At 49.4% G+C, this 27,360-nt stretch overlaps 2 protein-coding genes, 1 non-coding gene and 1 pseudogene across 3 annotated transcripts; all 4 read right to left on the reverse strand.

The window, feature by feature from the left end:
- Positions 1-80: 80 nt before the first annotated feature.
- On the reverse strand, positions 81-9,267 carry FCGRT (Fc gamma receptor and transporter). The gene is made up of 7 exons (XM_055082095.1): positions 8,936-9,267; positions 8,435-8,521; positions 7,843-8,094; positions 7,445-7,720; positions 1,822-2,091; positions 1,092-1,208; positions 81-568 (listed from the first exon to the last, which is right to left on the reverse strand). Exons 2-7 carry the CDS (start codon positions 8,505-8,507, stop codon positions 489-491), a joined length of 1,068 nt encoding a protein of 355 aa, XP_054938070.1. The 5' UTR covers positions 8,508-8,521; positions 8,936-9,267; the 3' UTR covers positions 81-488.
- Positions 9,268-16,121: 6,854 nt separating this feature from the next.
- On the reverse strand, positions 16,122-20,034 carry LOC129391785 (collagen alpha-1(I) chain-like; annotated as a pseudogene).
- Positions 20,035-20,147: 113 nt separating this feature from the next.
- On the reverse strand, positions 20,148-22,621 carry RPS11 (ribosomal protein S11). Its single transcript, XM_007112430.4, has 5 exons — positions 22,337-22,621; positions 21,532-21,663; positions 21,261-21,336; positions 20,803-20,932; positions 20,148-20,321 (listed from the first exon to the last, which is right to left on the reverse strand). The coding sequence occupies exons 1-5, from the start codon at positions 22,349-22,351 to the stop codon at positions 20,198-20,200; spliced, it is 477 nt and encodes a 158-aa protein (XP_007112492.1). The 5' UTR covers positions 22,352-22,621; the 3' UTR covers positions 20,148-20,197.
- On the reverse strand, positions 21,044-21,133 carry LOC112067336 (small nucleolar RNA SNORD35). The gene has a single exon (XR_002893212.1). It is a non-coding gene; the product is annotated as a small nucleolar RNA SNORD35 (small nucleolar RNA).
- Positions 22,622-27,360: the final 4,739 nt, after the last annotated feature.

The raw sequence follows: 27,360 nt of genomic DNA on the forward strand, positions 1-27,360 counted from the left end.
GGTGGGAATGACTCTTCCGCTCCACCAAGGAGTCAGGTCAGACTCCAGCCAAGAATTCCTCAAAATGCCGGGCACAAACATCCAGTAAATATTTGTGAAATTTATTAATTAAAAATATATGACTTGGTATATAAAATTGGTAGATTCCACCATGGCAACAAGTTAGCCTCAGGAGAGATTTGAAGCCCAAGGCTTACACCATTTATTCCCCCCCACAATTTCCTAAAAAGTTGAAACGATGAGAACACAATGATTTGGGCCCAAACCCGTGTTATACGTGGAGGTGGAAGAGAGCCATATATATCAGGAGGGGAAACTGAGGCAGGCCACAGGAGGAGAAATCCAGAGGGAAGACATCGGGCTCCTTCTGGAGGCTCAGAAATACCAGGATTCCAGGAGGTCTCACAGCATGAAAAGGACCTGACTACATTAGCTGGTAGCAGCCAGGATGGGGGACGATCAGCAGTCGCTGCGAATGCATTTATATCCTAAGATTCAGCTTCCTTGGACAGACCAGGAGTGGGTAGGAGGGCCCCTACATCGTCCCCACGGAAAGAGATCCAAGGGGCTGAGGAAAGAGGGAAGGGGGAGAGATCATTAGAATCTTTGAAATCCTCTGGGTCTCTGACTTCCCCTCCCCCACGTGTGTGTGTGTGTGTGTGTTTGTGTGTGTGTGTGTGTGTGTGTGTGTTCAGCTTCCTTGGACAGACCAGGAGTGGGTAGGAGGGCCCCTACATCGTCCCCACGGAAAGAGATCCAAGGGGCTGAGGAAAGAGGGAAGGGGGAGAGATCATTAGAATCTTTGAAATCCTCTGGGTCTCTGACTTCCCCTCCCCCACGTGTGTGTGTGTGTGTGTGTGTGTGTGTGTGTGTGTGTGTGTGTGTGTGTATGTGTGTGTCAGTCTCTGTCCTACCCTGTGGGTTTCTATATGCTCTGAGTCTCTGTTTCACCCCTCCAGTTTTCTGTCCCCACCACTCTCTGGGTCTCTGTCCCTGTCTGTCTAGACCTCTGTCCCCCCAGGAATGTGTCTCCCTCTTTTGGGGGATCTCTGTCCCTCTCTCTGAGGCACTTCCCTCTTCCTGTCCCACACCTGGCAGCCCCTTCCTCATCCTCCTCCACAGAAGAGCTCCTCCTGCAGCCACTGTCATGAGCAGTAAGAAGGCGATGACGATTCCAACCACTGGCACCGAGGACTTGGCTGGTGATTCTGCAGCCAGAGAATGTTGTGATATATTTAACGGACCCGCCAGCACATCTGAGTCAGGACAGGGGACTGGGGGTTCTCAGTCCCTCCCAAGCTCAGAGATCCCAGCACCAAGTTTTGGGGGAGTGGAAAGGCCACTCACATGATGTTCTAGGTCTAGAAAGCCCCCAGGTTGTATGTAAGAACCAGCCATAGCAAGAGGGGTCTCAGTCACTCTGGTCAAGAGACCTGTAGCAGCAGGGTGGGTGGCGGGTGGGGTAGAGAGGAGGGGTAGGCACAGAGCAGTAGAACATCAGACTCATAGAGGACTTGGCAGCAGCAGGGCGGAAGGTGGTCAGACTTAGGGAGGACTTTCCATAGTGGTTAGCGGGGGGCCCGACTCAATGAGGCCAGCAGCAGCAGGATGAAAGGCACTCAGACTTGGGGAGGCAAGCAACACAGGACCAAAGGCTGTCAGGCTTTGGAAGAACTGGCAGTGGTGGGGCAGAAAGCAGTCAGACTCAAGGAGAACGAGCTGCAGTGGAGTGGAAGGTGGTCAGACTCAGGAAGGATTGCTGCCGTAGAGGGAGAAAAGGCAGCCAGAAGTAGGGAGCAACGTTCCCCAGCGGGAGCTCACCCAGCTCCACAGTGAGGGGCTGGGCCAGCCCTGCGTGCTGCACCACGCAGCAGTAGTGATGCTCGTCGCCACTCTTGACTGTTAGTGATGACCAGGCGTGGAAGGAGCCATCACCGTTGGGGCCAATGTCACCCTCACCAGAGCCAGCTGCCATCCCGTTCCGTACGAATCGCAGCTGCAGCTCGGGTGGGTAGAAGGAGAAGGCACTACAGGTGAGCACAGAAAAGCCAGGGCTGCCCGGTCGGGCCTTCAGGCGCATGGAGGGTGGCTCTGCAGACAAAGAGGCAGACAGGCCTAAGTCCCAGGCCCATGAACCCCCAAGGCCAGGCCCAGGGTTGGAGAGGGACATAGAGAGGACTCCATTCCTTCCACGCTACCCAGCAGGCCCCACCACGTGCCCTGTGACTTCCTGAGCCTAGAGAATATAATGGTAAAGGGGGAAGGGCCTTCCCAGGGGTACGGAGACCCAACCTGTCCCCCATGAGGGTATCCATCTCTCACCCAGTCCTTCCTACAATGACACATACTGAGCATCTACCATGTGATGTGCCCGGCCCTCTTCTAGGCACTGGGGATACAGCAGTGAACAAGACAGACAAAAGTCCCTGTACTCATGGAGCTTGTGTTCTAATGAGGGGAGAGAGACGAATATTTGTGTACATGTAAATAAAAGGGAAAGAGTTTATGAAAGTGTGATGAGGGAAAATAAGACAGACCCAACAGTCATTCAAAAGACAGTAAGAGAGGGACTTCCCTGGTGGCTCAGTGGTTAAGCATCCACCTGCCAATGCAGGGGACACGGGTTTGATCCCTGGTCCGGGAAGATCCCGCATGCCATGGGGCAACTAAGCCCGTGCGCCACAACTACTGAGCCCGCGTTCTAGAGCCCGTGAGCCACAACTACTGAGCCCACGTGTTGCAACTACTGAAGCCCGCGCACCTAGAGCCCATGCTCTGCAACAAGAGAAGCCACCGCAATGAGAAGCCCGGGCACCACAACGAAGAGTAGCCCTCGCTTGCTACAACAGGAGAAAGCCCGTGTGCAGCAACGAAAACCCAACACAGCCAAAAAAAAAAAAAAAAAGATAGTAAGAGGATATGAAAAATTTCATGCCAGCGCATTTGAAATTTAAACGACCTGGACAAATTCCTGAGAGACACAATCTTCTCAAACTGACACAAAAAGAAGTTTACAATTGAGTAGTAATCCTGTAACTATTTAAAATTTTTAATCCATAATTTAAAACTTTTCTACAAATAAAGTTCCAGGTCCAAGGCCTTCCCTGGTGGCGCAGTGGTTGAGACTCTGCGCTCCCAATGCAGGGGGCCCGGGTTTGATCCCTGGTCGGGAAACTCGATCCCATATGTATGCCACAACTAAGAGTCCTTCCCAACTAAGACCCAGCACAACCAAATAAATAAATAAAATAAATATTTTAAAAATAAATAAATAAATAGAACAACGTTCTTTAAAAAAAAAAAAAAATCCAGGTCTGGATGACATAATTAATGAACTCTCTAAAACAACTGAGGAAGAAATATACCACTCTTACACAAATTTTTCCAGGGAACAGAAAAAGAAGAAACCATTCCCAGCACATTTTATGAAGCCAGTGTACCTTAATAACAAAATCTCACAAGGACATAACAAGAAAGGGAATTTAAGGCCAAAATCACTCATGTAAATACACTCAAAGTCTCTAAAAATATTAGAAAATAGAATCAAGCAACTGATATAAAGGATAACACATTATGATCAAGTGAAGTTTATTCCAGGAATTCAAGGTTGGTTTAACATTTGAAAATCAGCTAATATAACTCACTACGTTAGAATAAAAGGGAAAAAGCAAATGGTCACTTGATAAAATACAGCACCATTCAAAATAAAAAAATAAAACAAATAAACTCCTAGAAAATGGGCAGAAGACCTAAATAGACATTTCACCAAGGAAGACATACAGATGGCCAAGAGGCACATGAAAAGCTGCTCAACATCACTAATCATTCGAGAAATGCAAATCAAAACTACAGCGAGGTATCACCTCACGCCCAGTCAGAATGGCCATTATCAAAAAATCTGGAAACAATAAATGCTAGAAAGGGTGTGGTGAAAAGGGAACCCTCCTGCACTGTTGGTGGGAATGTAAATTGATACAACCACTAGGGAAAACAGTATGGAGGCTCCTTAAAACACTAAAAATAGATCTACCATATGACCCAGCAATCCCACTACTGGGCATATACCCTGAAAATAACCATAATTCAAAAAGAGACAATGTACCACAATGTTCACTGCAGCACTACTTACAATAGGCAGGACATGTAAGCAACCTAAATGTCCATCGACAGATGAATGGATAAAGAAGATGCGGCACATATATACAATGGAATATTACTCAGCCATAAAAAGAAACGAAATTGAGTTATCTGTAGTGAGGCGGATGGACCTAGAGTCTGTCATACAGAGTGAAGTAAGTCAGAAAGAGAAAAACAAATACCGTATGCTAACACATATATATGGAATCTAAAAAAAAAATGGTAGTGATGAACCTAATTGCAGGGCAGGAATAAAGAGGTAGACATAGAGAATGAACTTGAGGACACGGGGTGGGAGGGGGAAACTGGGGCAAAGTGAGAGTAGCATTGACGTATATACACTACCGAATGTAAAATAGTTGGCTGGTGGGAAGCAGCAACATAGCACAGGGAGATCGGCTCCGCTCAGTGCTTTGCGATGACCTCGAGGGGTGGGATAGGGAGGGTGGAGGGAGGCTAAGAGGGAGGGGTTATGGGGACATGTGTATGCATATGGCTGATTCACTTTGTTGTGCAACAGGAACTAACACAGTGTTGTGAAGCAATTATACTCCAATAAAGATCTATTAAAGAAAAAAATATTGAGGGCTTCCCTGATGGCACAGTGGTTAAGAATCCGCCTGCCAATGAAGGGACACAGGTTCGATCCCTGGCCCGGGAAGATCCCACATGCCACGGAGCAACTGAGCCCTTGCGCCACAACTACCGAGCCTGTGCTCTAGAGCCCGTGAGCCACAACTACAGAAGCCTGTGTGCCTAGAGACCATCGTCTGCAACAAGAGAAGCCACCGCAATGAGAAGCCCATGCACCACAACGAAGAGTAGCCTCCGCTCACTGCAACTAGAGAAAGCCCGCGCACAGCAACAAAGACCCAAAACAGCCAAAAGTAAAAACAAATAAATAAATAGATTTTTTTTTTAATTGAAAGAAAAAAAAACTCTTAGCAAACTAGGAGTTGGAGGAAACTTCCTTAATTCGTCAAATGGCATCAACAAAAAAATCTATAACTAACATAATACTTAATAGTAAAACGCTGAATGCTTTCCCTGTGAGTCTGAGATTACAAGATGTTCCTTATCACCACTCTATTCAACATTGTACTGGGGATTCTAAGATAAGAAAAAGAAATAAAAGTTACTAAAACTAGAAAAGAAAATAAATAAAACATGTCAAATATGACATGATCTGAAAGAATCTAGGAAAAATTAATAGCAGTAAGTGAATTCAGCAAAGTTTCTGAATACAAGGAAAATATATAAAACTCAATAGTATTTCTATAAACTAACTGCAAACTATAAGAAAATGAATTTTTTTTTTTTTTTTTTGGCGGTACGTGGGCCTCTCACTGTCGCGGCCTCTCCCGTTGCGCAGCACAGGCTCTGGACGCGCAGGCTCAGCGGCGGCGGACTCTCAACCACTGCGCCACCAGGGAAGCCCAGAAAATGAAATTTTTAGAATTACCATTTACAGAAGCATCAAAAAATGTCTAATACTTAGGGAAAAAAATCTAACCAAAGGGGTGTAAGACCTTTACACTGAAAACTACAAAATATTACTGAGAGAAATTAAAGGATATCTAAACAAGTACAGGGATATACTGTATTCATGGATTCGAAAACTTAATGTTGTTAAGATGGCAATTCTCCCCAAACTAATCTATAGATACAATTCAATCACTATTGAAATCCCAACAGAATTTTTGGCAGAAATTGACAAGCAGAAATGTATATAGAGATGCAAATGACATGGAATGACCAAGGCAATAAAACTGAAGAACTTAACTGCTAGATATCAAAACTTTCTATAAAGCTACATTAATCAAGAGAGTGAGGTATTGGCTGAATTTCAGTCCAATAGATCAGTGGACTAGAAGAGAGAGACAAAAAAAAAAAAAGAAACAAAAGAAGAGAGGGACTTCCTTTGCCATCCAGCATGGGTTCGATACCTGGTTGGGGAAATAGGATCCCACAGGTCGCGCAGCATGGCCAAAAAAAAAAAATTAATTAATTGAGGGGAATTCCCTGGTGGTCCAGTGGTTAAGACTCCACGCTCCCAATGCAGGGGGCCTGGGTTCGATCCCTGGTCAGGGAACTAGATCCCGCATGCCACAACTAAAGATCCCGCGTGCTGCAACTAAGACCCAGCACAGCCAAATAAATAAATAATTTTTTTTTAAAAAAGTTAAAAAATTAATTGAGCCATGTACTTTAGGTAAGTCAGTCACACCTCAATAAAAAGCAAAACAAAACAAAACAAAAAAAGAAAGATGCTATAATGAATGAATGGACAAAACAGTGGCATGAGAGATAATAACGGGGGTGGGATGGCACGCCTTAGCCAGGGTGGTCAGGGAGGGCCCTGCTGAAGAGCTGACATCCAAGGTCAAACCCCAAGCAGAAGGACCCAGTCATGGTTGGATCCCAAGGAAGAGAATCAAAAGCAGAGGGAACAGCAGGTGCAAAGGCCCTGAGGAAGGAAAGAACCTGACATATTGGGGGAAAGGGAGAAGGCCACTGTCGTCGGGGGCATCGTGAAATTACAGTGGTGGAAGGCAGCCAGACATGAGCAGCTTGCAGGCCTTGGAACAGAGTCTGGATTTTAGTCTAAGACTAGTGGGGATCTATGGGACAGTTTTAAGCACTGGTGGGATGGGAGTTCATTTATGTTTTTAAAACATTCTTCTGACTGCTAGGTGGAGGAGGACTGTCTAAATTGAGGGCAGAGATGGAAGTAGGAATTGCACTGTGGGGGAGGCTGAGGACAGAAGAGCTGTAACTGCAGCCCTTAAATTCCCCAGCCGTGTGTGTAATTATAGCTCAGAGTGACATACGCTGTGTGTAACAGAGGTCACACAAGATCTCGTGGGCGTCCAGAAAAGGCAAGTGAAAGCCTCATGGGCCAGAGTGGCACCTGACACCGGTGGCATCTGGCACCAGTGCAAATGGCAAAGGTGAAGAAATGGGAGGCCTGGTGTGAGCTTAAGGGGCTCCGGGTGATTCTGTCTGGCCGAGTGGAGCAGACGGAGAAATGTGAGGCCGAGGAGAGAGACAGAGGCCACGCCACGTGGGGTCTCAGTGCCCGGCTGAGGGGCCTGAGCTGTGTCCCAAGGGCTCTAGGAGCCACAGGAGGGCCTCGTGCAGGAGAGGGGCAGGGGCAGCTTGGGGTGGAGAAAGACCCTCTGGGACATGATTACAGGAAAGTGGGGTAGACTGGAAGCCTGGAGGCTGGGGAAGAGGATGAGGCCTCGGGCAGGGCTGTGGAGATGAAGGGTCCGTGGGCGTCAGGACTCTCAGCGGGGTCGCTCACCCTTCCACTCCAGGTTGCCTCGGCCCCTCTCCAGATGCCCCAGCAGCCGGTGGGGGCAGGAGTAGAGCAGGAAGGTCTTCTCCTTGTTGACTGCCTCGGGCTGCTGCGTCCACTTGATACTGATGGTCTGGGACTCAGGCCAGTCCCCATCCCAGGTGCCCATCTTGGGGTCAAACATCATGAACTCCTCGCCATTCAGGGCAAACTTGGCCACAGGCACCGAGACATTGTCAGGGCCCAGCTCGCAGCCCAACAGGCCCTGCAGGGTGTAGGGACCTGGGGTGCCCAAACACAGATGAGCAGGGCCCAGGAGCAGGGGCCTTGGTCCCCTCCACCCTCAGACCCAGGATCCAGGCCCCAGCACCGTCCATCCTCAGACTCAGGAGTTCCAGTCTCACCTCCTTCCCCTAAAACTTGGAGAGCTTCGAGGAAGAGCTTCTCCTTGTTCCTCAGGTCTGTGGTCTCTTTCTCCCAATACCAGGACACCTGGCTTTCCCAGACCCAAGCGCCGTAGGGCTCAGCCTCAGCCCGCAGGTTATTGTAGCTCAGGTACTGCTGTGGCCCCAGCCAGCCCGACACCCAGAAGGCAGGAGTCCCCGAGGCGGGGGCGGACACGGCGGTGAAGTGGTACAGGAGGGAGCGATGGCTCTCTGCCGGAGACACAGGTGAAGAGAGCAGATGGGCCGGGGTACCTAGATGCGAGCAGGCCAGACACCCCGAGAGAGAAGAGACCCCACCGCAGATAGAGGGGCCGGAACCTGAGAGGAGGGCCAGACCCAGAGAGAGGGACAGAGACCCAGAAAGGAGGGGACAGGTGTTTCCCAGACACACCGCCAGAGGGAGGAGATCGTGAGAAACGAAGTGAAATGAGGCAAAGAAGGAAGTGCCCGGCTCGAGTGGGACCTCGGATTTCGCTTCCTTTTCCCTTTTCCCGGCGGGCGGCACCTCCCTCGTCCGTGGCAGCCCCGGCGCCCCCCGGAGCCCCCTCACCTGCACTCCACGTCCCAGGCAGGAGGACGAGCAGCAGACCGAGCCCCCAGGGCTGAGGCCGGCGGACCCGCATCCTGAATGGGAGACCTGGGGCGGGAGGGGGCGCGTGACTCCTCCGAACCCCCGCCCCGCCCCTCCCTCCCTCCCCCCGCCAGCTCCCGCTCGGTTCCCCTCGGCCACCCCGCGCGCCTGCGACTGCGGGTGGAGGAGTTCGAGCCCGGAGGATGACAAGGCCCTCCTCCTCGATGAACTTTCACCCCTTAATTGGATCCGAGCTGGTTAATTAGTTACAGAGCCTGGATAGGCTGAGATTCCTTGCTCGGAGTTCGGCCCCGCCTCCTCCTCCTCCCTCAGACCCGCGGGTCCCGGGCCCCCCCATCCTCCGCGCCCCTCCTCCCGCAAACCCCAAAGTCCGGCTCCCCGGCTCCCTCCTCCCCGAGACCCTGGAGTCCGGGCGCCCGGCCCTCTCCACCCTCGGTCTTGGGCCCCAGCTCTGCTCACGGCAGCCACGATCCCTTCCCTCCTGCGGCCCCAGCTGGCTCCCGTGACTAGAGACCCCAGTTCCTCTCTCACATCCTGTCCGGAGACGGCTCCTAGACTCCAGGAATATCCAACCCCGCCCCCAGCTGCAGGGCACACCCCGGGCCCTGGGCCCAGCCTGTCTGAGTATCGGTCTCTGCCTCTCTAGAAACTTTTGTCTTTTCTCTCTCTCTCGCTCTCTCTCTCTCTCTGTTGCTCCCTTATTTTCTTATCTTGAGGGTGTCAGCCACCCAGCAAATTCATGACGAAGTTGGGAATCAACATTATCGGAGTCCCAAACTGGGAGGTCTGTGTGCGTCCCCTTCTTACGTCCTTGTCTGTCCCCACCACCCCCAACGCCTGTCACTAGCTCCTGCTGTGATAAAAGTCCTCCAGATATGTCCACACTTCCTCCTTCCAACCCCTCCCCCAAGGGGCCCCTTAAAGTGCGCCTGCAGTTCTTTAATATCTTCTGATATGACCTTAATAGCGCACAGACCCAGTATACTATATCATGCTTCGGGGCGCCCCCCAACCACCCACCGGCAGCCCACACTCCTGCTATAATGCTCCCATTCATTTGTTTTACTGTGGTAAAGTGCACAAAACAAAGGAGTTACTATTGGTTACGTTTAGTGCATTCACAATGTTGTGCAACCATCACCACTATCTAGTTCCAGAACTTTTTCATCACCCCAAAGGGGACCCCAGAGACGTTAAGGGGCCCCTGCTCCCCCCAGCCCCTGGCAACCACAAATTTACTTTCTCTCCCTATGGATTTTGCCTATCCTGGACGTTTCAGATTAATGGAATCCTACAATATTGTGGCATTTTGTGTCTGGCTCCTTTCATTTAGCATACTGTTTTTGTTTGTTTGTTTGTTTTTGGTCGCGTTGCAGGGCTTGTGGAATATCTCAGTGAAAGCACGGAGCCCTAACCACTGGACAGCCAGGGAATTTCCCAGCATATTGTTTTCAAGATTTATCCACATGGTAGCCTGTATCAGGACTTCGTTCCTTCTTATGGGTGGATAGTATTCTTTTTTTTTTTTTTTGAATTTGACTTTATTTTTTATACAGCAGGTTCTTATTAGCTATCTATTTTATATATATTAGTGTATATATGTCAATCCAAATCTCCCAATTCATCTGGTGGATAGTATTCTGTTGTAGGGACTGGCCACATTTCATTTATTCATTCATCAACTGATGGGCATTTAGGTTGTTTCCACTTTTTGGCTATTGTGAATAATGCTGCTGTGAACATTTGTGTACAAGTTTTTTGTTTTGTTTTGTTTTTGCATAGCTGTATTCAATTCTTTGGGGATATACCCAGGAGTGGACTTGCTAGGTCATATGATGTATTAGTCAGGGTTTTCTGGAGGAACAGAATCAACAGGAGATATATATATATATATATATAAAGAGACATGGTGTAAGGAATTGGCGCACGTGATTGTGGAGACTTGGTGAGTTCAAAATCTGATAGGGATAGCCGGCAGGCTGGGGACTCTGGAAGGAGTTACATTTCAAGTCTAAAGGCAGGCAGTCTGGAAAACCAAGAAGAGTTCATCTTGCAGATGAAATCCAAAGGCAGTCTGCTCTCAGAGTTCCCCTTTGCTTGTGGGGGGGGAGGTGAGTTTTCCACCTTCAACTGATTGGATGAGGCCCACCCACATTTTGAAGGGGGGTCGGCTTTACTCAGAGTCTGCTGATTTCTGTGTAAATCTCATCCCAAACACCCTCACAGAAACATCCAGAGTAATGTTGGACCAAACATCCGGGCACTGTGGCCCAGCCAAGTTGACACATGTGTTTAACGATGACAGATGGTAAATCTATGTTCAACTAAGTGAGGGACCTCTGTTCATTTCATTACTCTCCCTGGGTCCTGCTAGAATATCCACTAAGATCCACCCTGATGCTGAAGGATCCCGCTTTCACGTCCCATGAGTCCTAAAATACCTTTGGGAACTTGCCATGCCCAGCCGTCCCCTCTATGTCCCTTGGGATCCAGCTATGTCTCCAGCCCCATGGCTCTCATTTTAAAGGCCCTCAGGACCCTACTCTGATGTGCCTTGGACCCTGATAGAAAGTGGTCAATGTCTGTGACAATTGTCCCCCAGGAGCCTGGTATACTTTTCCTTGAAGCTTAAAAACCATCACATTGGGGTCCCACTTATGTCCTACCTCAAGATGCCCCAGGGACTTCCCTGGGGCGGTCCAGTGGTTAAGACTCTGCGCTTCCAATGCAGGGGGCACGGGTTTGATCCCTGTTCGGGGAACTAGGATCCCACATGGTGTGGGGCATGGCCAAAAAAAAAACCCAAAACCCAAAACCAACAAACAAAAAACGATGCCCCAGAACTCATCTAAATGCTCTCTGAGCCCTAACGTGATGTTCCTCTAGTCCCACTCTGAGGCCTGTTGGCCCATTCATGGCCTCAAGATCCCACAGCCATGCCAGCGCCCTGCCCATCACACCCTGCACAGCTCTGCTGTAATAACTAGTTTGTTTTGTTTAGCTTTGTGATTTGATTTTTAACTTTTATTTATTTATATTTATTTAGGCTGCACCGGGTCTTGGTTGAGGCATGTGGGATCTAGTTCCCCGACCAGGGATCAAACCCTGGCCCCCTGCATTGGGAGCGCCGAGTCTTACCCACTGGACCACCAGGGAAGTCCCTAGCTTTTTATTTTATATTGAAGTAGAGTTGATTAACAATGTTGTGGTAGTTTCAGGTGTACAGCAAAATGATTCAGTTATACATATACGTGTCTATTCTTTTTCAAATTCTTTTTCCATTTAGGTTGTTACATAATATTGAGCAGAGTTCCCTGTGTTTTACGGTAGGTCCTTGTTGGTTATCCATTTTTTAAATTAATTAATTTATTTATTTATTTATTTACTTATGGCTGCTTTGGTTCTTTGTTGCTGTGCACAGGCTTTCTCTAGTTGCTTCGAGTGGGAGCTACTCTTACTCATGGTGCGTGGGCTTCTCACTTCACTGGCTTCTCTCGTTACAGAGCATGGGCTCTAGGTGCACAGGCTTCAGTAGTTGTGGCGCATGGGCTTAGTTGCTCCGCGGCATGTGAGATCTTCCCGGACCAGGGATTGAACCCGTGTCCCCTGCATTGGCAGGCGGATTCTTAACTACTTCGCCACCAGGGAAGTCCCTGGTTATCCATTTAAATAAAGCAGTGTGTACGTTTCAATCCCACACTCCCTAACTGTCCCTTCCCCCCGCCCCCAACCCTTCCCCCCTGGTAACCTAAGTCTATTTCTGTTTTGTAAATAAGTTCACTTGTATCATTTATTTTTAGATTCTGCCTGTAAGAGATATCATACCATATTTCTCTTTCTCTGTCTGACTTACTTCACTCAGTATGACTATCTCTAGGTCCATCTATGTTGCTGCATTTGGCATTATTTCATTCTTTTTAATGGCTGTGTAATATTCCATTGTATATATGTACCACATCTTCTTTAACCATTCCTCTGTTGATGGACATAACTAATTTTAATGCTGGTGTCCCTGGAGTTCTCCTGGACCACCACCCGAGGCCACTACCATGCCCCTGGGTCTCTGAAAATCTCAGGCTCCCACCCCCAAGCTCCTTGGGTGCCAGCTAGTATCCTGAGAGCCAGTGACAGAGTCTTCGGGAGGCTACACCAACATCCCACGGAGGTGGCCACGCCATCCCTGAATCGTGCTAAATCAGTCCCGAGCCCTCGCAGAACAACTGCTGTGACCCACTCTGGGACTGCCACAAAGTGCCCTCAGCCCCAGGCTCGCCCCCCACTGCTAAGCCTGAGCGAATCCTTCAGGTTCTGTCCGAAAGCTGAGCGGGGCTCCCCAGGCCCACTCCTGGGTTCCCTCTATTACTGTCTCTCACCAGGCCCTGCCCCGTCCAGAACCTCCCCATGGAAGACAGACAGACAGACACAGACAGATGGATAGATAGGTAGGTAGGTAAGTAGGTAGATAGATGATAGATAGAAAAATAGGCAGATAGGTTGGTAGGCAGGCAGGCAGGCAGGCAGACAGACCGACGGACAGATGGATGATAGAAAAATAGAGACAGACGGACAAAACAGATGGACAAATAGGTAGGTAGGCAGGTAGACAAATAGACAGACAAGACAGAAAAATAGAAACAGGGACTTCCCTGGTGGCGCAGTGGTTAAGAATCCGCCTGCCAGTGCAGGGGACACGGGTTCCATCCCTGATCCGGGAAGATCCCACGTGCCGCGGAGCAACTAAGCCCGTGCGCCACAGCTGCTGAGCCTGCGCTCGAGAGCCCGTGAGCCACAACTACTGAGCCCGTGCTCTGCAACAAGAGAAGCCACTGCAGTGAGAGTAGCCCCTGCTCACCACAACTACAGAAAGCCTGTGCGCAGCAACGAAGACCCAACGCAGCCAAAAGTAAATAAATAAATAAATAAAATTTAAAATAAATAAAATAAAAATTTAAAAATAAAAAAAAAAAAGGGCCCTCAGGTCCTGCTACACGCTCTGTGTATCCCCTTTTGATACCCTGAGTCCTACTCTAATGGCTCACACAGCCCGTAGGAGTCTCCTCTATTGCCTAGGACCCTAAAATAATGCCACCAGAGCCCTGATGACAAGCCCTTGGGTTCCTGCCACTATGCTCCCAGGACCCAAGTACATTGCCCCTCGGGGCCTTCCCAGTGGTCCCAGATCCATCTATAATGCTCACATCCCTCTGCAGCTCCTGCTTTACCCGTCCCTGGGTAGTTCCTCTAGGTGTCCTCAGTCCTACTACAATGTCCCATTGGTGTCACTCCAACACTTCTCAGGACCCCTAATCTACCCGTCCTGCCAAAAAGTCCTTTAGTTCCTGTTAACATGTCCCCAGGATCCTGCAATACTCCCCCTGTGTGCTCAGAAGTTCCCCTGGATCCTGCTAAAATATGTCCAGTCTTCCCTCATGTGGCCTTGAGGGTCACCAAAATGAACTTGGGGTGTCCTAAGCATTAGGGGCCCTGCCAGGACCCTATTAGAATGCCTCTAGCCTTACCATGAAGTGTGTTTTTTGGGACCACGCTGTGCAGCATGCCAGATCTTAGTTCCCCGACCAGGGATTGAACCCATGCCCCCTGCAGTGGAAGCTTGGAGTCCTAACCACCGGACCGCCAGGGAATTCCCACCAGGAAGTCTTTAGGGTCCTGCTAAAACATACCAAGGGCCTGCTATTCTGTGTTCTATGGAGCTCTAGGAAAATTCCCACAGGCTTTTATCCATGTGCCCTGGGCTCCTGCATCAGTGGCCATCCACAATGGGTCTAGAATGTTGTATTAGTGTCCTATGGCTGCTGTAACCAATCACCACAGACTTAGTGGCTCAAAATAACACAAACATATTCTTACAGTTCTGGAGGTCAGACATCTAAAATGGGTCCGCAAGACTATTCCTCCTGGAGGCTCCAGGGAAGAATCCATTTCTTTGCCTTTTCCAGCTGCTAGAGGCCACCTGCATTCCTTGGCTTATGGCCCCTTCCTCCATCTTCAAAGCCGGCACCTTCTCTCTCTGACTTCTGTGCTCCTCCTTACAACTCTCTGACTCTGATCCTCCGCCTCCCTCTTATAAGGACCCTTGTGATGACATTGGTCCCACCTGGATTATCCGAGATCATCTCTGCATCCTGAATTTAATCACATCTGCAAAGTCCCTTTTATTATACAAGGTCACATAATCACAGGTTTCGGAGGATGAGGGCACAGACATCTTTGAGGGATCGTTATCCAGCCTACCACGGTCAAGGTCATGGAGGGGGCCCTCCCGGGCCCCTGCTGTAAAGTCCTCTTCTGATCTCTCCCTCCTGTTAGAATGGCCTCAGGGTTTAGCCATGAGGCCTCTCAGAGGTCGGCCTGAACATTCCCCATAATGTCCCTCCTTCCTGCTACAGAAAAAAAAGCCCTCAAGGTCCCTTAATACCCACTGGGAATCCCTGCTAAGTATCCTGGGGTCCTGCTGTGTCTTCAGGGACCATTTACAGCATCTGTTGGCTGTCTCCTGTCTTATCCCCAGGGTCCTATGCTCTAATGATCCCTGCCTATGCCTCCCCGCTTTTCTTCTTCTGGGGGGTGTGGCGCGCACCGCGCAGCTTGAAGGATCTTAGTTCCCTGACCAGGAATTGAACCCGGGCCACGACAGTGAAAGCGCCGAGCGCTAACCACTGGACCACCAGGGAAGTCCCTCTGTCTGTGTCCTTTAGATCCCCTGGGAGCCTACTATCATGTCCTCAGGGGCCCATCATAAAGCAATAGAAAGCCCCACCAGGACAATTACTAATGTGCAGGGCCCAGTGCTCAATGAAAACGTGGGGCCCTTCGTTCCGACTTCAAAACGAACCAAGCGCGGGTCCCTTCGGAACAACTGCTTGGACAGCGTGGAGCGCTCACCCATGAAGCCGCCTTGGTCCCTGGGGACTGCCCCTGGCAGCTCTGAGCTTTCTCCCTGAAGCACCACCTCAACATCCGCCCCTCCTCTCTGCACCTGCACTGCAGCGCCCCCTACTGACCCCAGGAAGCAATCACACCTGAGTTCAAAACCAAATCCTGCCTCTTCCAGGTGGGCTTCTCTGAGCCTCAGTTTCTTTATCTGTGAAATGGGATAATAATCGTACCTGCTTCGGGAGAGAGGCTTTAATGACTCAAAGCTTTGGCACAAGGCACATAGTAGAGCATAGTAATAACCTGTTCCCCATCCTGCCCCCCCACCTCAGGACGCTGCTAAGGTCCCCAGGGGTGCACTTGACCGCAGGCCCGCAGACACCAGGCCCTGGATCTGTCGTGCTCACTCTTGCATCCCCAGGGGCCAACACAGGAAACATCAGCAGAATGAATGAAGCCAATAATGAATGACCCTGGGCTGGTTTAATATGTCCCTAAAACTTTTCTAGAACAGCCTTGGTATTCTGTTAGAATGTTCTAGCAGAATCTGTATTCACCCCTGAAACGATCCGTGTGTCTGGGAGCTGGGACTTCCTATAATGTGAGACCCCAGGGTTTTCCCATGATGGGCTCAGGGCAGTGTTAAAATATAGCAGCAGGGCTGCTCAAACGTGCGAGCCTGCTCCGATCCCCTGTCCTAGACTCCACTCACAGACCTCAGGGCCAGTTAAATGAATCCTGGTACCCGCTCCACACATAATACCCGCGCGCCGGCTCTCATATAACCTGGGTATTGCAACTACCAACAGAACCTGCTACAAGACCCTGAGGTCCCACTATAATCCATTATTACTACGTCCTGCTGTAATACCGCAGGGGGCCGCAATGACGTTCGCCGGTCTGGCTACAGTAGAACGTTCCTGTGGTCTGCTGTGACAGATGTGAGGCCATGATACATTATGATATAACCAATATCTGCCCTGTTTTCATGTAACAGGCCTGACACCCGCTGTCATCATAAGCCAGGACCCTGCTATGAAACTGAGCTTGGAGCTAATTTCCCTGCAAAATGGCCACCGGGGCCTCTTATAAGAGGCATGCGATAGAATAGTCCAGAAGCATGCTAAAATAGTCTCGAGATCCCATGACAAACCACTAGGATTTGCTATAGTAGACCCAGGGTTCCACAACCATTTAATACCTCTGGGGCCACCTGCCAAAGACTCTTGTCCTTGGGCCTGTCCAAGGGGACTCAGGGCCTGCTACACCAAGACATCACTGGGCTTTGTTCTAACAATAGGCTCAGGAATGCGACATAATCACTTCCCTAAGAAGTATCACTTACTGGAACTAGTTCTACCGCCAACAACACAGGTGAGCATATTTCATCCTCCCAATGGGGCAGGGAGGCAAGATTTTACAGATTAGGAAACCGAAGCTCTGTGGTTCTCGGGGGAGTCAAGCAAGCCCAAGGTCCCAAGATCACGCAGCTAATGACAGCAGGGCTAGAATCTGGAACAGAGCCTGCAGGCTTAATGCTTACATCTGGAGGTTTCTGAGCATGTTCACTGCTTCCGGTTACTCCATGCCTTGAGACCCAGTGTAAAGAGATAGGTTAGGGGGGTCCCCGGAAAAAAAGAACCAGGAATGGCTTTCTTGACATAAGAGAAGCCATTTTGTGATCTAAGCCTGGTTGCAATGCCTGCGCTTGAACAGGTCTCAGTAATCCTTGATCTTAAGGGAAGTTAGGGGACAAAGGGAAAAGGAAAAGCAGTCAAGAAACAATAGTTCAACAATGAAACAGAGTCCTAATTCCTCCTCAAGGGATGTACAGAACAGTCGGATACAGTTTTTGAGCTCTTCAGGAACTAAGGCCCCCAGCCAGGGGAAGGACAGGAAAATGTTGACCCTCCAGACTTCAATCAACTAAAGCTTGGACTCTGGCGACCTTTGCCCCAGTTCTGTGCTGAATTCTCTGCTCCAGCCCCCTCATGAATATGCATGGCCCCTTAGCTTAAAACTTCCCCTATTTTGCTGTTGGGGAGACACTGCTTTGGGAAGGATCCCCGGTGTTCTCCTGACTTGCTGCAGGTAATAAATCCTTCGTTCTCCTGATGTTTGGCTCGGTTGTGTCTTTCGGCTGGACACCCACCAAGAGGTGAACCCAGTTTTCGGGTAACACTAGGGGTCAAGCCTGGCCTGTGAGAATGTGAGGATTTAACTTTAAATGGACCCACTCCGGGAATTCCTTGGTGGTCCAGTGGCTAGGACTCCGCGCTCTCACTGTCAAGGGCCTGGGTTCGGTCCCTGGTCAGGGAATGGTGCAGCCAAAAATAAACAAACAAATAAATAAATAAATTCACTCAACTAAACATGCTTGAAGCACCTACAATTTGTTCCAGGCGCTGGGGCTGCAGAGATTCTGTGTCTTCTTGGAGTTTGTATTCAGGGGTCAACAGGTAAACAAATAAACGTGCAATATCACACAGGATTTGTACAACAAATATGCCATAAACAGGTTTTCCTGTCTACGTAAGACATTCAAGCAGGGAAGGGAGATTGGGAGGGTTGGAGGTTCTCCAAGTGGAAAGAGGTCGTCGGTGAGAATTAGAGATTAAGGGATGAGGGAGGGAGCCAGGTGGAAGCCTGGGCTTAGAGGTTCCTCGGGACAGAGGGCACAGCCAGTGCAAAGGCTCAGAGGAGGGAGCAAGTCAGGGGTGCAGGCAGTGAGGATGGGGGCAGGCGGGTAGGCAGAGGGGAAGCTCTGAGGCCGTGACCTGGGCCTAGGAGTCGAATCTCTAGCTGTCACAGTTCTCTAAGGACAGGTAAAGTCCTCTCCCACTCATCAGGCCAGAGAACTGGTACAGCCCTGGGAGCCTTCTCCTTGGAGTTTGTGAGCTGACCCACCAGGCACACGGGCTGCACCCGACACTAGGTAGCCTGACGACGGGGTGCCGAGGAGACGCCCATGAACCCACCGCACGCGGAGGAAGCAGGGGAGCCGGGCTGTTGTTTTTGTAAACACGGTGGCCCCACCCCAAACGGAAACACCTGTGGGTGTGGGCTCCCGGAGTGGCCTCAGATCCCCCGCTGGGTCTCTGTTCCCTCTCCACAGCTCTGTCCCCACCCCCCTCTGGGTCCCAGTCCCCCTCCTCAGGGTCTCTATCCCTCCAGCACTGGGTGGGGCAGGCGAGCAGGCTGAACCTCAGGGCGGTGCCCCCCTCTGACCCGTCCCTGCCCCTTCCTGCCCTCTTTGACGCGGCCCCGCTTCCTCTGGCAGGAACCCCCGCCCTCGCCGGGACTGGGTAAAAAGGAGCCCCTGGGCTGGTCCAGAGACCAAGTCCTGGGAGGCAGCAGCGGCGGCTCCTCTCTCCTCACGGCCCTGTCTCCCAACCCTTGTACCAGTGTGTGCCTCAGTCCCTGGTACAGGTATGGGGGTCAGGGACCTGGGGACCCCAGCGGCGCCAGGCCCCCAGGGGTGAAGGCAGCAGGGCGACTCCGGCACCTCCCTTCTGTCTGTGCCTCCATCTCTGCCCGGCTGTGGCTCTGGTGAGGGTCTCTGCTTCAGATCCCGAAGTCCCTGGGTCCCTCTCTGTGCTGTTTCTTATTCCATCTGCACCTGCCACCCACCCCACGCGTGCCTCTGTCTTGTTCTCCAGGCCCATCTCTGCCTCTGGAATCTGAGTCTGTCCCTGGGCTGTGGTCTCCGTCCCTGTTCGGTGTTCAGCTGAGGGCTCTGTCCCAAATCTCTCTCCTGATCTCTGTATCTGACACTCAAGTTCCCTCTTCCTTTCCCCATTTTTCTCTGCTTCTAACAGAAAGCCTTCCTGCCATTACCAACTGTTAAGCTCTCTCCGTCTCCCAGGTTTTTTCCCGGACAGTCAAGGTCACCGTGTCCGGCCCTGTCAGAAATCTCTTCCCCTTCATTTGCCTGGCTCTGCCTCCTTTCTCCCCATCTCCAATTTCTCTCCTCACTCAAGGCCACCCCACTTGGTCTGTCCCAGATCAGTCCCACCTCCACGGACTTTCTATCCATTTCTGAGGAGCCTGCAGCCCCGCACTGCTGGCTGGCCTTACTAAGCGACTTATCTTCAAGGCCAATTTCCTTACTTGCATTCTTAGGCAAAGAAAGTGTCCATAACCTGACACGTGGAGCTCAGCTACTCCTTGGGACCCCAGGCAGAGAGCTTGCCCTCTCAGATGAGTTTGCTCATCTGCAAATGGGCATGGTGTCCACTTAGGAGGGGGCGGTGGAGCATGCGGGGGGAAGGCGGGTGCCTTGCCTCCCTGCCCCACTCCTTCCCTCTCGGGGTAGACAGTCCCGGGTTGAAGTCAAGACCCTCACGGTTCCGAACCACACAGCCGTGTGCTCCTCAAGCCCACCCAACACACGCCGACCCCCAGCAAAGCCCAGAGGGCCACTACTTCTTCCTTACCCTCCCCTCGGAGGCCAGAAAGGGCCCAGAGTCTAGAGAACCCAGGAACCTCCACCCTCACTCACTTCCTCCCCAGAGACTTGCAGGGGGAGCTCAACACCAAGTAGAAGGCCTTAGGTACTCCGACGCCAACAGCTGACGAGGACCAAAAGACCAGAGAGGGGCAGCATCTTGGTACAGGTTGTCTTCACCCAGAGACGAGGGCAGGAAGCAGGATTTGGTCCCCATCCTTACGCCCCCAGAGGATGAAAAACAGCCCCATCTTCCACATCAACCCCACTTAATTCCCAGGGACACCCCCTCCCTCTGATAAGGGCATGGATAGGGAACCTGGCCCGTGGTTGGGAAAATAACTTTTATTCTGTTTGGGGCGGCGGGCAGGGGTCTGCTCTCAGAACTTCTGGAACTGCTTCTTGGTGCCGGCAGCCTTGGTGACCTTGAGCACGTTGAAGCGCACCGTCTTGCTCAGAGGGCGGCACTCGCCCACCGTGACAATGTCACCGATCTGGACGTCCCTGTGGGGGCGAGCAGCGCCACGTCAAAGGGACTCTGCCCCACGGAGGCCCTAAAGGCGCCTTGCTCACTGTCTCCAGGCGGAGGCCCGTCACCTTTGGCTCCTCCGAACCCCAACCAAGCTACTGCTTCCGGTTCCATCTGCACTGCGCTACACGTCACCCCGTCGTCATTTATTGAGCAATAACTATGACAGGCGCCAAGCTCGATGCCATACAGTGGATGCTCCAACCCTTCCAGGACAGAAGACCTCCAACTAGCACCTCCATTTTGCAGAGAACGGGAGGCTCCCAAAGATGGTGATACAGGGTCCCCTCACTAACTGCCCCCGCCCCCAAGAGCTGACTACCTTCACATGGCAGCCAGGGCGTCCTGTTAACGGCCAAGGCACGTCCCAAGTCACCCAGACTCTTGTGCAGCCCACCCCCTCCTCTTTGCCTGGGAGGGTGGCTCACCGGGGCTACCTGGGGCCACCGGGCTCACCTGAAGCAGGGGGAAAGGTGCACAGACATGTTCTTGTGGCGCTTCTCGAAGCGGTTGTACTTTCGGATGTAGTGCAGGTAGTCTCGGCGGATGACAATGGTCCTCTGCATCTTCATCTTGGTCACCACACCTGGGGGGAAGGGGCAGATCCCGGGTCAGGCCCCATAGGGAAGGCAGCCATGGGCAGCCCAGGGCATGCTGGGAATCGGGGGCCGCTGAGCAGGGTTCCCAAGAAGCCCTGCTGCTGGCATCAGTTGTGCCAACTGCTTTCTCAGCAGTGCCCGGGGTGGGCATCTGAAGACCATCGTGAAAATAACAGACATCATCTGCCAGTTCCCCCTATAACCAGGAGACTGCCAACCCCTTCCTCACCCAGGGCCCCGGAGTCTCAGTGTCCCCAGCCCCTCCTCCCCCAGACCCGGGAATTTGAACCGAAGCCCCCAGAGGTCCTCACTTACCAGACAGGATTCGCCCTCGGATGGAGACATTACCAGTAAAAGGGCATTTCTTGTCAATGTAGGTGCCCTCGATGGCCTAAAGGGATGAGGAGGATTAGCAAGCCCTGAATGGTAGCTCCTGAAAAGAACAAGGGGTGTGGCCTCCCTGCAGACATAAAAACTACAATTCCCAGCAGCCCCAGCAACAGCCACTCAGATGTGAATACGGCAACTCAGTTTGTGCACACGTGCAGGGAAACAGGGATCTCCTTTCTTCTGAGGATCCCCATACCTCCTTCGGTGTCTTGAAGCCCAAACCAATGTTCTTGTAGTATCGCGGGAGCTTCTCCTTGCCAGTTTCTCCAAGCAGGACCCTCTTCTTATTTTGAAAGATGGTCGGTTGCTTTTGGTACGCACGCTCAGTCTACAGGGATGAGGAGGAAGAAGCTGGTAAGCTTGCAGCAGGCAGCAACCTGGTCTGGAAAGCTTCACAAACCCCCCAGATCCCATCCTCTGCGGTATTTAGCTCCCCAAACGCTGCACTCACCCAAATTTACCTCTAACCCAGACTCAACTCTAAACCCGGGGTTACGTCGGTATTTACGGTCTAAAGCACTTTCCACCGCCTGCAGAATTCACCCCTTAAAACCCAGAGATACAGAATCATCCCTCTAACACCCTGGACACCCTTCAGCAAGAATTATTCTCCAAAACACAAAAATACCCACCCAGGAGACACTCCTTATTAATTACATATGGCTCCAAAATTAAACACCAAAACGATGTGCTCCCTGGAGTAGCCCTTAGGACTCAGTTCTCACAGGATTAACCCTACAGCCTAAGGCCTCCAGAAAAACACTCTGTAAATCTTGGGTTTTAAAAAGATAACTCCTAAAAAGCTTGAGCCTGCGGAGCTCCTAAGATTTAGGAGGCGCCAATCGAGATTAACGCCAAGACACGCGCCCTCTGCCCGAATTTCCCTGGGAAATCGAGGACGCCCAGAATTAACCCCCAAACTGGGGCGCGGACTCCCGCTCTCCAGGACACGCCCCTGAAGCCCGGGCCCCGCTAGGTCCGCGTCAGCCCCGAGCCCGAACCTGAATGTCCGCCATCTTCCCGGCCGCCTGAAAAAAGGAAAGCGGCGGCGGCGTCCGGGTTTCCTTATCGATTGCACAGAAGCTAGAGAGGAAGTGACGAAAGAGAGGCAGGGTAACACGGTTTGAGGCGGAGCCTTGGCGAGACTCTGATTGACGGACTGCCCTACCCAAGCACGCGATTCGGAGACCGCACGGACGCTACCATGACGTTCATTGCAGAGGGGAGGGAAGCGACAGACACTATCTCGCGAGATTCTTAGGCCATCATTGCGCGCCAGCGCGCTAGGTCACGTTGGGAAAGAGTGGCCAGCCTTGTTATCGCGAGAGTTCTCGGGAGGCGGTCTCGTTTCTGCGGGGTGTGCGACCACGTGGGGTTTGGGGACAGCGTGGCTGTGTCCGCTCAGGGTTTAAACGGGTTGTGGCCGCGGCCATCTTTTTGCAGGACTGGAGACCGGAAAGTCTTGGGAGCATGCATGCTCTGCGGCGCCGCCATCTTTGTGAGGGGCGGGCCCTACCTAAGAGTTTTGTGCAGTTTAATGAACGTTGTTTTCCTCTATGGGCCATTTCATCCCCAGACAGTGGTTTCGTGAAAAAATTAAATTAAATTAAAAAAATAAAAAGGCCTTCTGCTGCTTGTCTGTAACAGCGCTGTCCAATAGTAGTTTCCGCTGTGATGAAATGTTCTGTATCTGCGCTGTCCAACACAGTAGCCACTGGCACTGGAACTGGGGTGCGTGCGACTGAGGACCTGAAATTTTAACTTTTTCTTTTTTTTTTAGGTAAGAAGTGGATTTATTTAGAGAGAAACATACTCCACAGACAGAGTGTGGGCCATCCCAGAAGGTGAGAAAGGCCCTAACTTTAATTTTATTCGATTTAAATATAAATAGCCACATGGGGCTAGTATCTACTGCGTTGGTCAGTGCACGTCAATAACTGAATACTAATTTATTGTTTTATAAATTCTTGTAAAGCAAAATCTAACAGCGCAATTGCCATGTGCCTGGCATTGTGCTAACACTCTAAGGATGGTTCGGTTACTATTCCCATTTTGCAGATGGGGAAGCTGAGGCATTAGTTGCTCCAGGTTTCGCAGAAAATGAGAGGCAGAGGTGGGAATTGAACCTGGGCAGTCTGGCTCCAGCGTTCTTAATCACCCACCTTTAAAGAAGGAAGCTTTGAGTCCTTTTTACAGTCACTTCACACTTAATGAGCACCTATTTGGTACCCGGCCCCCTTCTGGGCAGTGGTGGCAACAACCCGGTGTCCCAAACCAACCCTGACAGCTGTCCATACACTCTAACTGACTTGCACCTTGTTGGGAGATTTCAAACTCCAGACCTTGGCACGGATAGGTGTCTTATGCCTCCTTCCTTAGTTAAGTCTTGGTCTAAAATTTCCCAGCGCTCTAACTCCACAGAGTGTGGTTCTCTCTAAATAAATGCACTTCTTACCTATCACAATAAATAAATAAATAAATAATAAAACCCATGGGGACTATACAGAATATTCAGTGATTTCGTGTTAGGGCAAGTGTGCAACCATCTGAAAAAAAAAAAGTTGGATCTCTACCACCTACTGTATGCCAAAGTAAATTTCTGATGTGTAAAGATAAAATTTAGGTGGGTTTGGGGAATGAAACCATAAATGTACTAGAAGAAAACGAGTTTTGTTTTTTTCACTTATGAGTCTAGTAAAGACCTTTTTTTTTTTTTTTTTTGGCCACACCATGCAGCTTGTGTCATCTTAGTTCCCATGGCAGTGGAAGCGCAGAGTCCTAACCACTGGACAACCAGGGAATTCCCTAGTAAAGACTTTTTAAGCATTGCATTCAGAACATCAAATCTGTGCTCCCGACAAACTTCTACACAGGTCACAAAATATTATTCTTTTGATTTTTTTCCAATTTTTAAAAAAATTGAAGTATAGTTGATTTACAATGTTGTGTTAGCTTCAGGTGTACAGCAAAGTGATTCAGTTATACATATATATGTATATATATTCTTTTTCAGATTCTTTTCCATTATGTTATTACAAGATACTGAGTATAGTTGCCTGTGCTATACTGTAGGACCTTGTCATTTACCTATTTTATGTAGTGTGAGTATGTTAATTCCAAACTCCCCCTGCCCCCTCCCGTTTCATGCTTTCTTATTTATCCTTTGTTTCCTCTTCCCCACTCAAATGAGGGCAGGAATTTTCGTTGCCTTTGTTCTCCAGGGCTTCTGGTGACTGTCACATAGTAGGTGCTCAGTTTGTCCTTGTTGAATAACTGACCAAATGAATGAATGGAGAATTAGATACACCAAAATGTCCACTTATAGGCAGATGGGTAAATCCTGCCATAGCTTGATCGTGGACCACTCTGCAAGCACGTAATAAACATGAGGTAAGTCAGCCAATCCGGAAATGAAAACAGTGCCAGACACGTTTCATTTTTTAATCTTTAAATTTGCGATGACTTCTGAATAGGGATTTCATGCATATGCTACAAAATTCTAAAAGTACAAAGTAAATTGTGAAAGATGAATCTTTCCCTCACTCTTCTCCCCGGACACACGCACCCAGTTTCCCTCTGCAGAAGCAATTGCTGTCACCCTGTTATCATCTGCCAATGTGTCTTCCAAACTATTCTACCCTCTGTTGAATTTGTATGTGGACAAAGCAAAGTGCAGAACAAGAGGCACAGCATGACCCATTTATTATTATTTATGAACATTTATTCAAATGTTTATGGACAATCTATAGGACGACTGCATTTTTTTACATATATATTTCTTTTTCATATTCTTTTCCATTATGGTTTATCACAGGATATTGAATACAGTTCCCTGTGCTATACAGTAGGTCCTTGTTGTTTAATGCATTTTTTAAAGCTTATTTTATGATATAGTTGTGGCTTATCTTTTTAGGTATTACAGACTACATTGTCCAATAACACAGCCATTGGTTACATGTGGTTATTTAAATTGAATAACATTTAAAATTCAATTTTTCACTCATTCTATTCATATTGCAAATGCTCAGTAATCACATGTGGCTAGTGGCTTGCATATTGAACAGCTTAGATTTAGAATATTTTTTATCAACAAAAAAATGCTCTTATAGACAGCGAAGGCTGGTTGCATATATATGTATATATAAAATATATGATGTCTTTTAAGTTGTAATAACTTCAGAAATATAAATGCTACAAACTTACAAAAAATCATTTGAAGTTTATTTAAATTTATTTTACACTTAATAGCTTTGTGAATTTTGAACGATACTTTTTTTAAAATTTATTTTATGGAAGTATAGTTGATTTACAATGTTGTTAATTTCTGCTTTTCAGCAAAGTGATTCAGTTATACATATATATATTCTTTTTCATATTCTTTTCCATTATGGTTTATCACAGGATATTGAATATAGTTCCCTGTGCTACACAGTAGGACCTTGTTTTCCCAACCTGTCTATAATAGTTGGCATCTGCTAATCCCAAACTCCCAATCTATCCCTCCCCCCAGCCCCGCATAGCAACCACGTTTGTTCTCTATGTCTGTGAGTCTGTTTCTGTTTCATAAGTTCATCTGTGTCATATTTGAGATTCCACATATAGGTGTTGAATGATACATTTTTAATTATCATTGTTTCAGTCCCTCTGGGGTAGCATTGAGGGACTTTTCATTTGAGAACCTGCTATGTTTTCCCCCCAGTGACCTTGTAGTAGCTTTATAATTTATTTTTTGAAGAAAAAGTAAGTTCTGGAGTTTTTGAATGACTTAGAAAGGATTTATGATATTTAGTTAAAAAAAAAAAAAAGCAGGACCCGGAGTTGCTGTCTACAATGTGTGCTAAACTATGTACAAAAGTTACATATAAAGGTCTGCATAAAAGTTTCTAACTTAGAAAAAAGCCTGGAAGGAAATGCATGATATTGCCCTAGTGGTTTACATCTCCAGGTGGTGAGATTTCCTGTCTGGTGTCTTAAATGCTCAATATTTTGCAAATTGCTCAGAGCAGCTGGTGAGATTTTGATAAGGGAAGAGTAGACGAAAGAAATACTGCTTCACTCTGAAGGGGAGAGGGCAAATCGGAGATGTTTAGGTCCTTAGCTTCTAGACATTTTTGATCACAACCCACAGTAGGAAATGCATTTTGCATTGTGACCAAACACACACACCTCTCTCTCACCCTCCTCTGCCTTCTTCTCTGCCTTTCTCTTTTCTTTTTTTTTTACGCGGGCCTCTCACTGTTGTGGTCTCTCCCGTTGCGGAGCACAGGCTCCGGACGCACAGGCTCAGCGGCCATGGCTCACGGGCCCAGCCGCTGCGCGGCACGTGGGATCTTCCCGGACCGGGGCACGAACCCGTGTCCCCTGGATCAGCAGGCGGACTCTCAACCACTGCGCCACCAGGGAAGCCCAGCCTTTCTCTTTTCTAATTTTTAAGTCTTTTAACTCTCTCCTTTCCTTTCTGTAATACACTGATTTTCTTCCTTTTCATTTCTATTCAATTTCATTATCATCACTATTATTTAAGTTACTTATTTATTTATTTGGCTCTGCCAGGTCTTAGTTGTGACATGCAAGATCTTTCTTTTTTTAGTTGCGGCATGCACCATCTAGTTCCCTGACCAGGGATCGAACCCGGGCCCCTGCATTGGGAGCGTGGAGTCTTAACCGCTGGACCACCAGGGAAGCCCCTCAATTTCATTATTATTTTAAGGCTGCTTACAACCCACCACATCGATTTTTTTGAACTGCAATGTGAACAGCTTTAGTGCCCAAGTATAAACTTCAGCCAACTCTAGTTATTACCACTTGAGGGCGTATTTCCCTATCTCTGCCAGATTTCAGACATTTACTAGCATTTCACAACAGAAATCCAAAAGCTAGGAGATCTGGAGACCCTCGCCCTCCCCAGTGAGCACAGAAATGTCTATTAAAACAAGACGTATAGGGCTTCCCTGGTGGCGCAGTGGTTGGGTGTCCGCCTGCCGATGCAGGGGACACGGGTTCGTGCCCCGGTCCGGGAGGATCC

This window comes from Physeter macrocephalus, unplaced genomic scaffold, assembly GCF_002837175.3.
Source record: "Physeter macrocephalus isolate SW-GA unplaced genomic scaffold, ASM283717v5 random_13, whole genome shotgun sequence".
NCBI classification, from domain to species: Eukaryota; Metazoa; Chordata; class Mammalia; order Artiodactyla; family Physeteridae; genus Physeter; species Physeter macrocephalus.

What these genes read in the sequence shown, in the direction of transcription:
- RPS11 (XM_007112430.4), bottom strand. An exon ending in CCGAGGGCGAATCCTGTCTG is followed by an intron (nt 20,933 to 21,260) that starts GTAAGTGAGGAC and finishes CCTTCCCCCCAG; the next exon opens with GTGTGGTGACCAAGATGAAG. An exon ending in CACCTTTCCCCCTGCTTCAG is followed by an intron (nt 20,322 to 20,802) that starts GTGAGCCCGGTG and finishes TCGCCCCCACAG; the next exon opens with GGACGTCCAGATCGGTGACA.
- FCGRT (XM_055082095.1), bottom strand. Translation starts at nt 8,507, where the DNA reads ATGCGGGTCCGCCGGCCTCAGCCCTGGGGGCTCGGTCTGCTGCTCGTC. An exon ending in GCCTGGGACGTGGAGTGCAG is followed by an intron (nt 8,095 to 8,434) that starts GTGAGGGGGCTC and finishes TGTCTCCGGCAG; the next exon opens with AGAGCCATCGCTCCCTCCTG. An exon ending in GCCCCTCACTGTGGAGCTGG is followed by an intron (nt 1,209 to 1,821) that starts GTGAGCTCCCGC and finishes CTCTGGCTGCAG; the next exon opens with AATCACCAGCCAAGTCCTCG.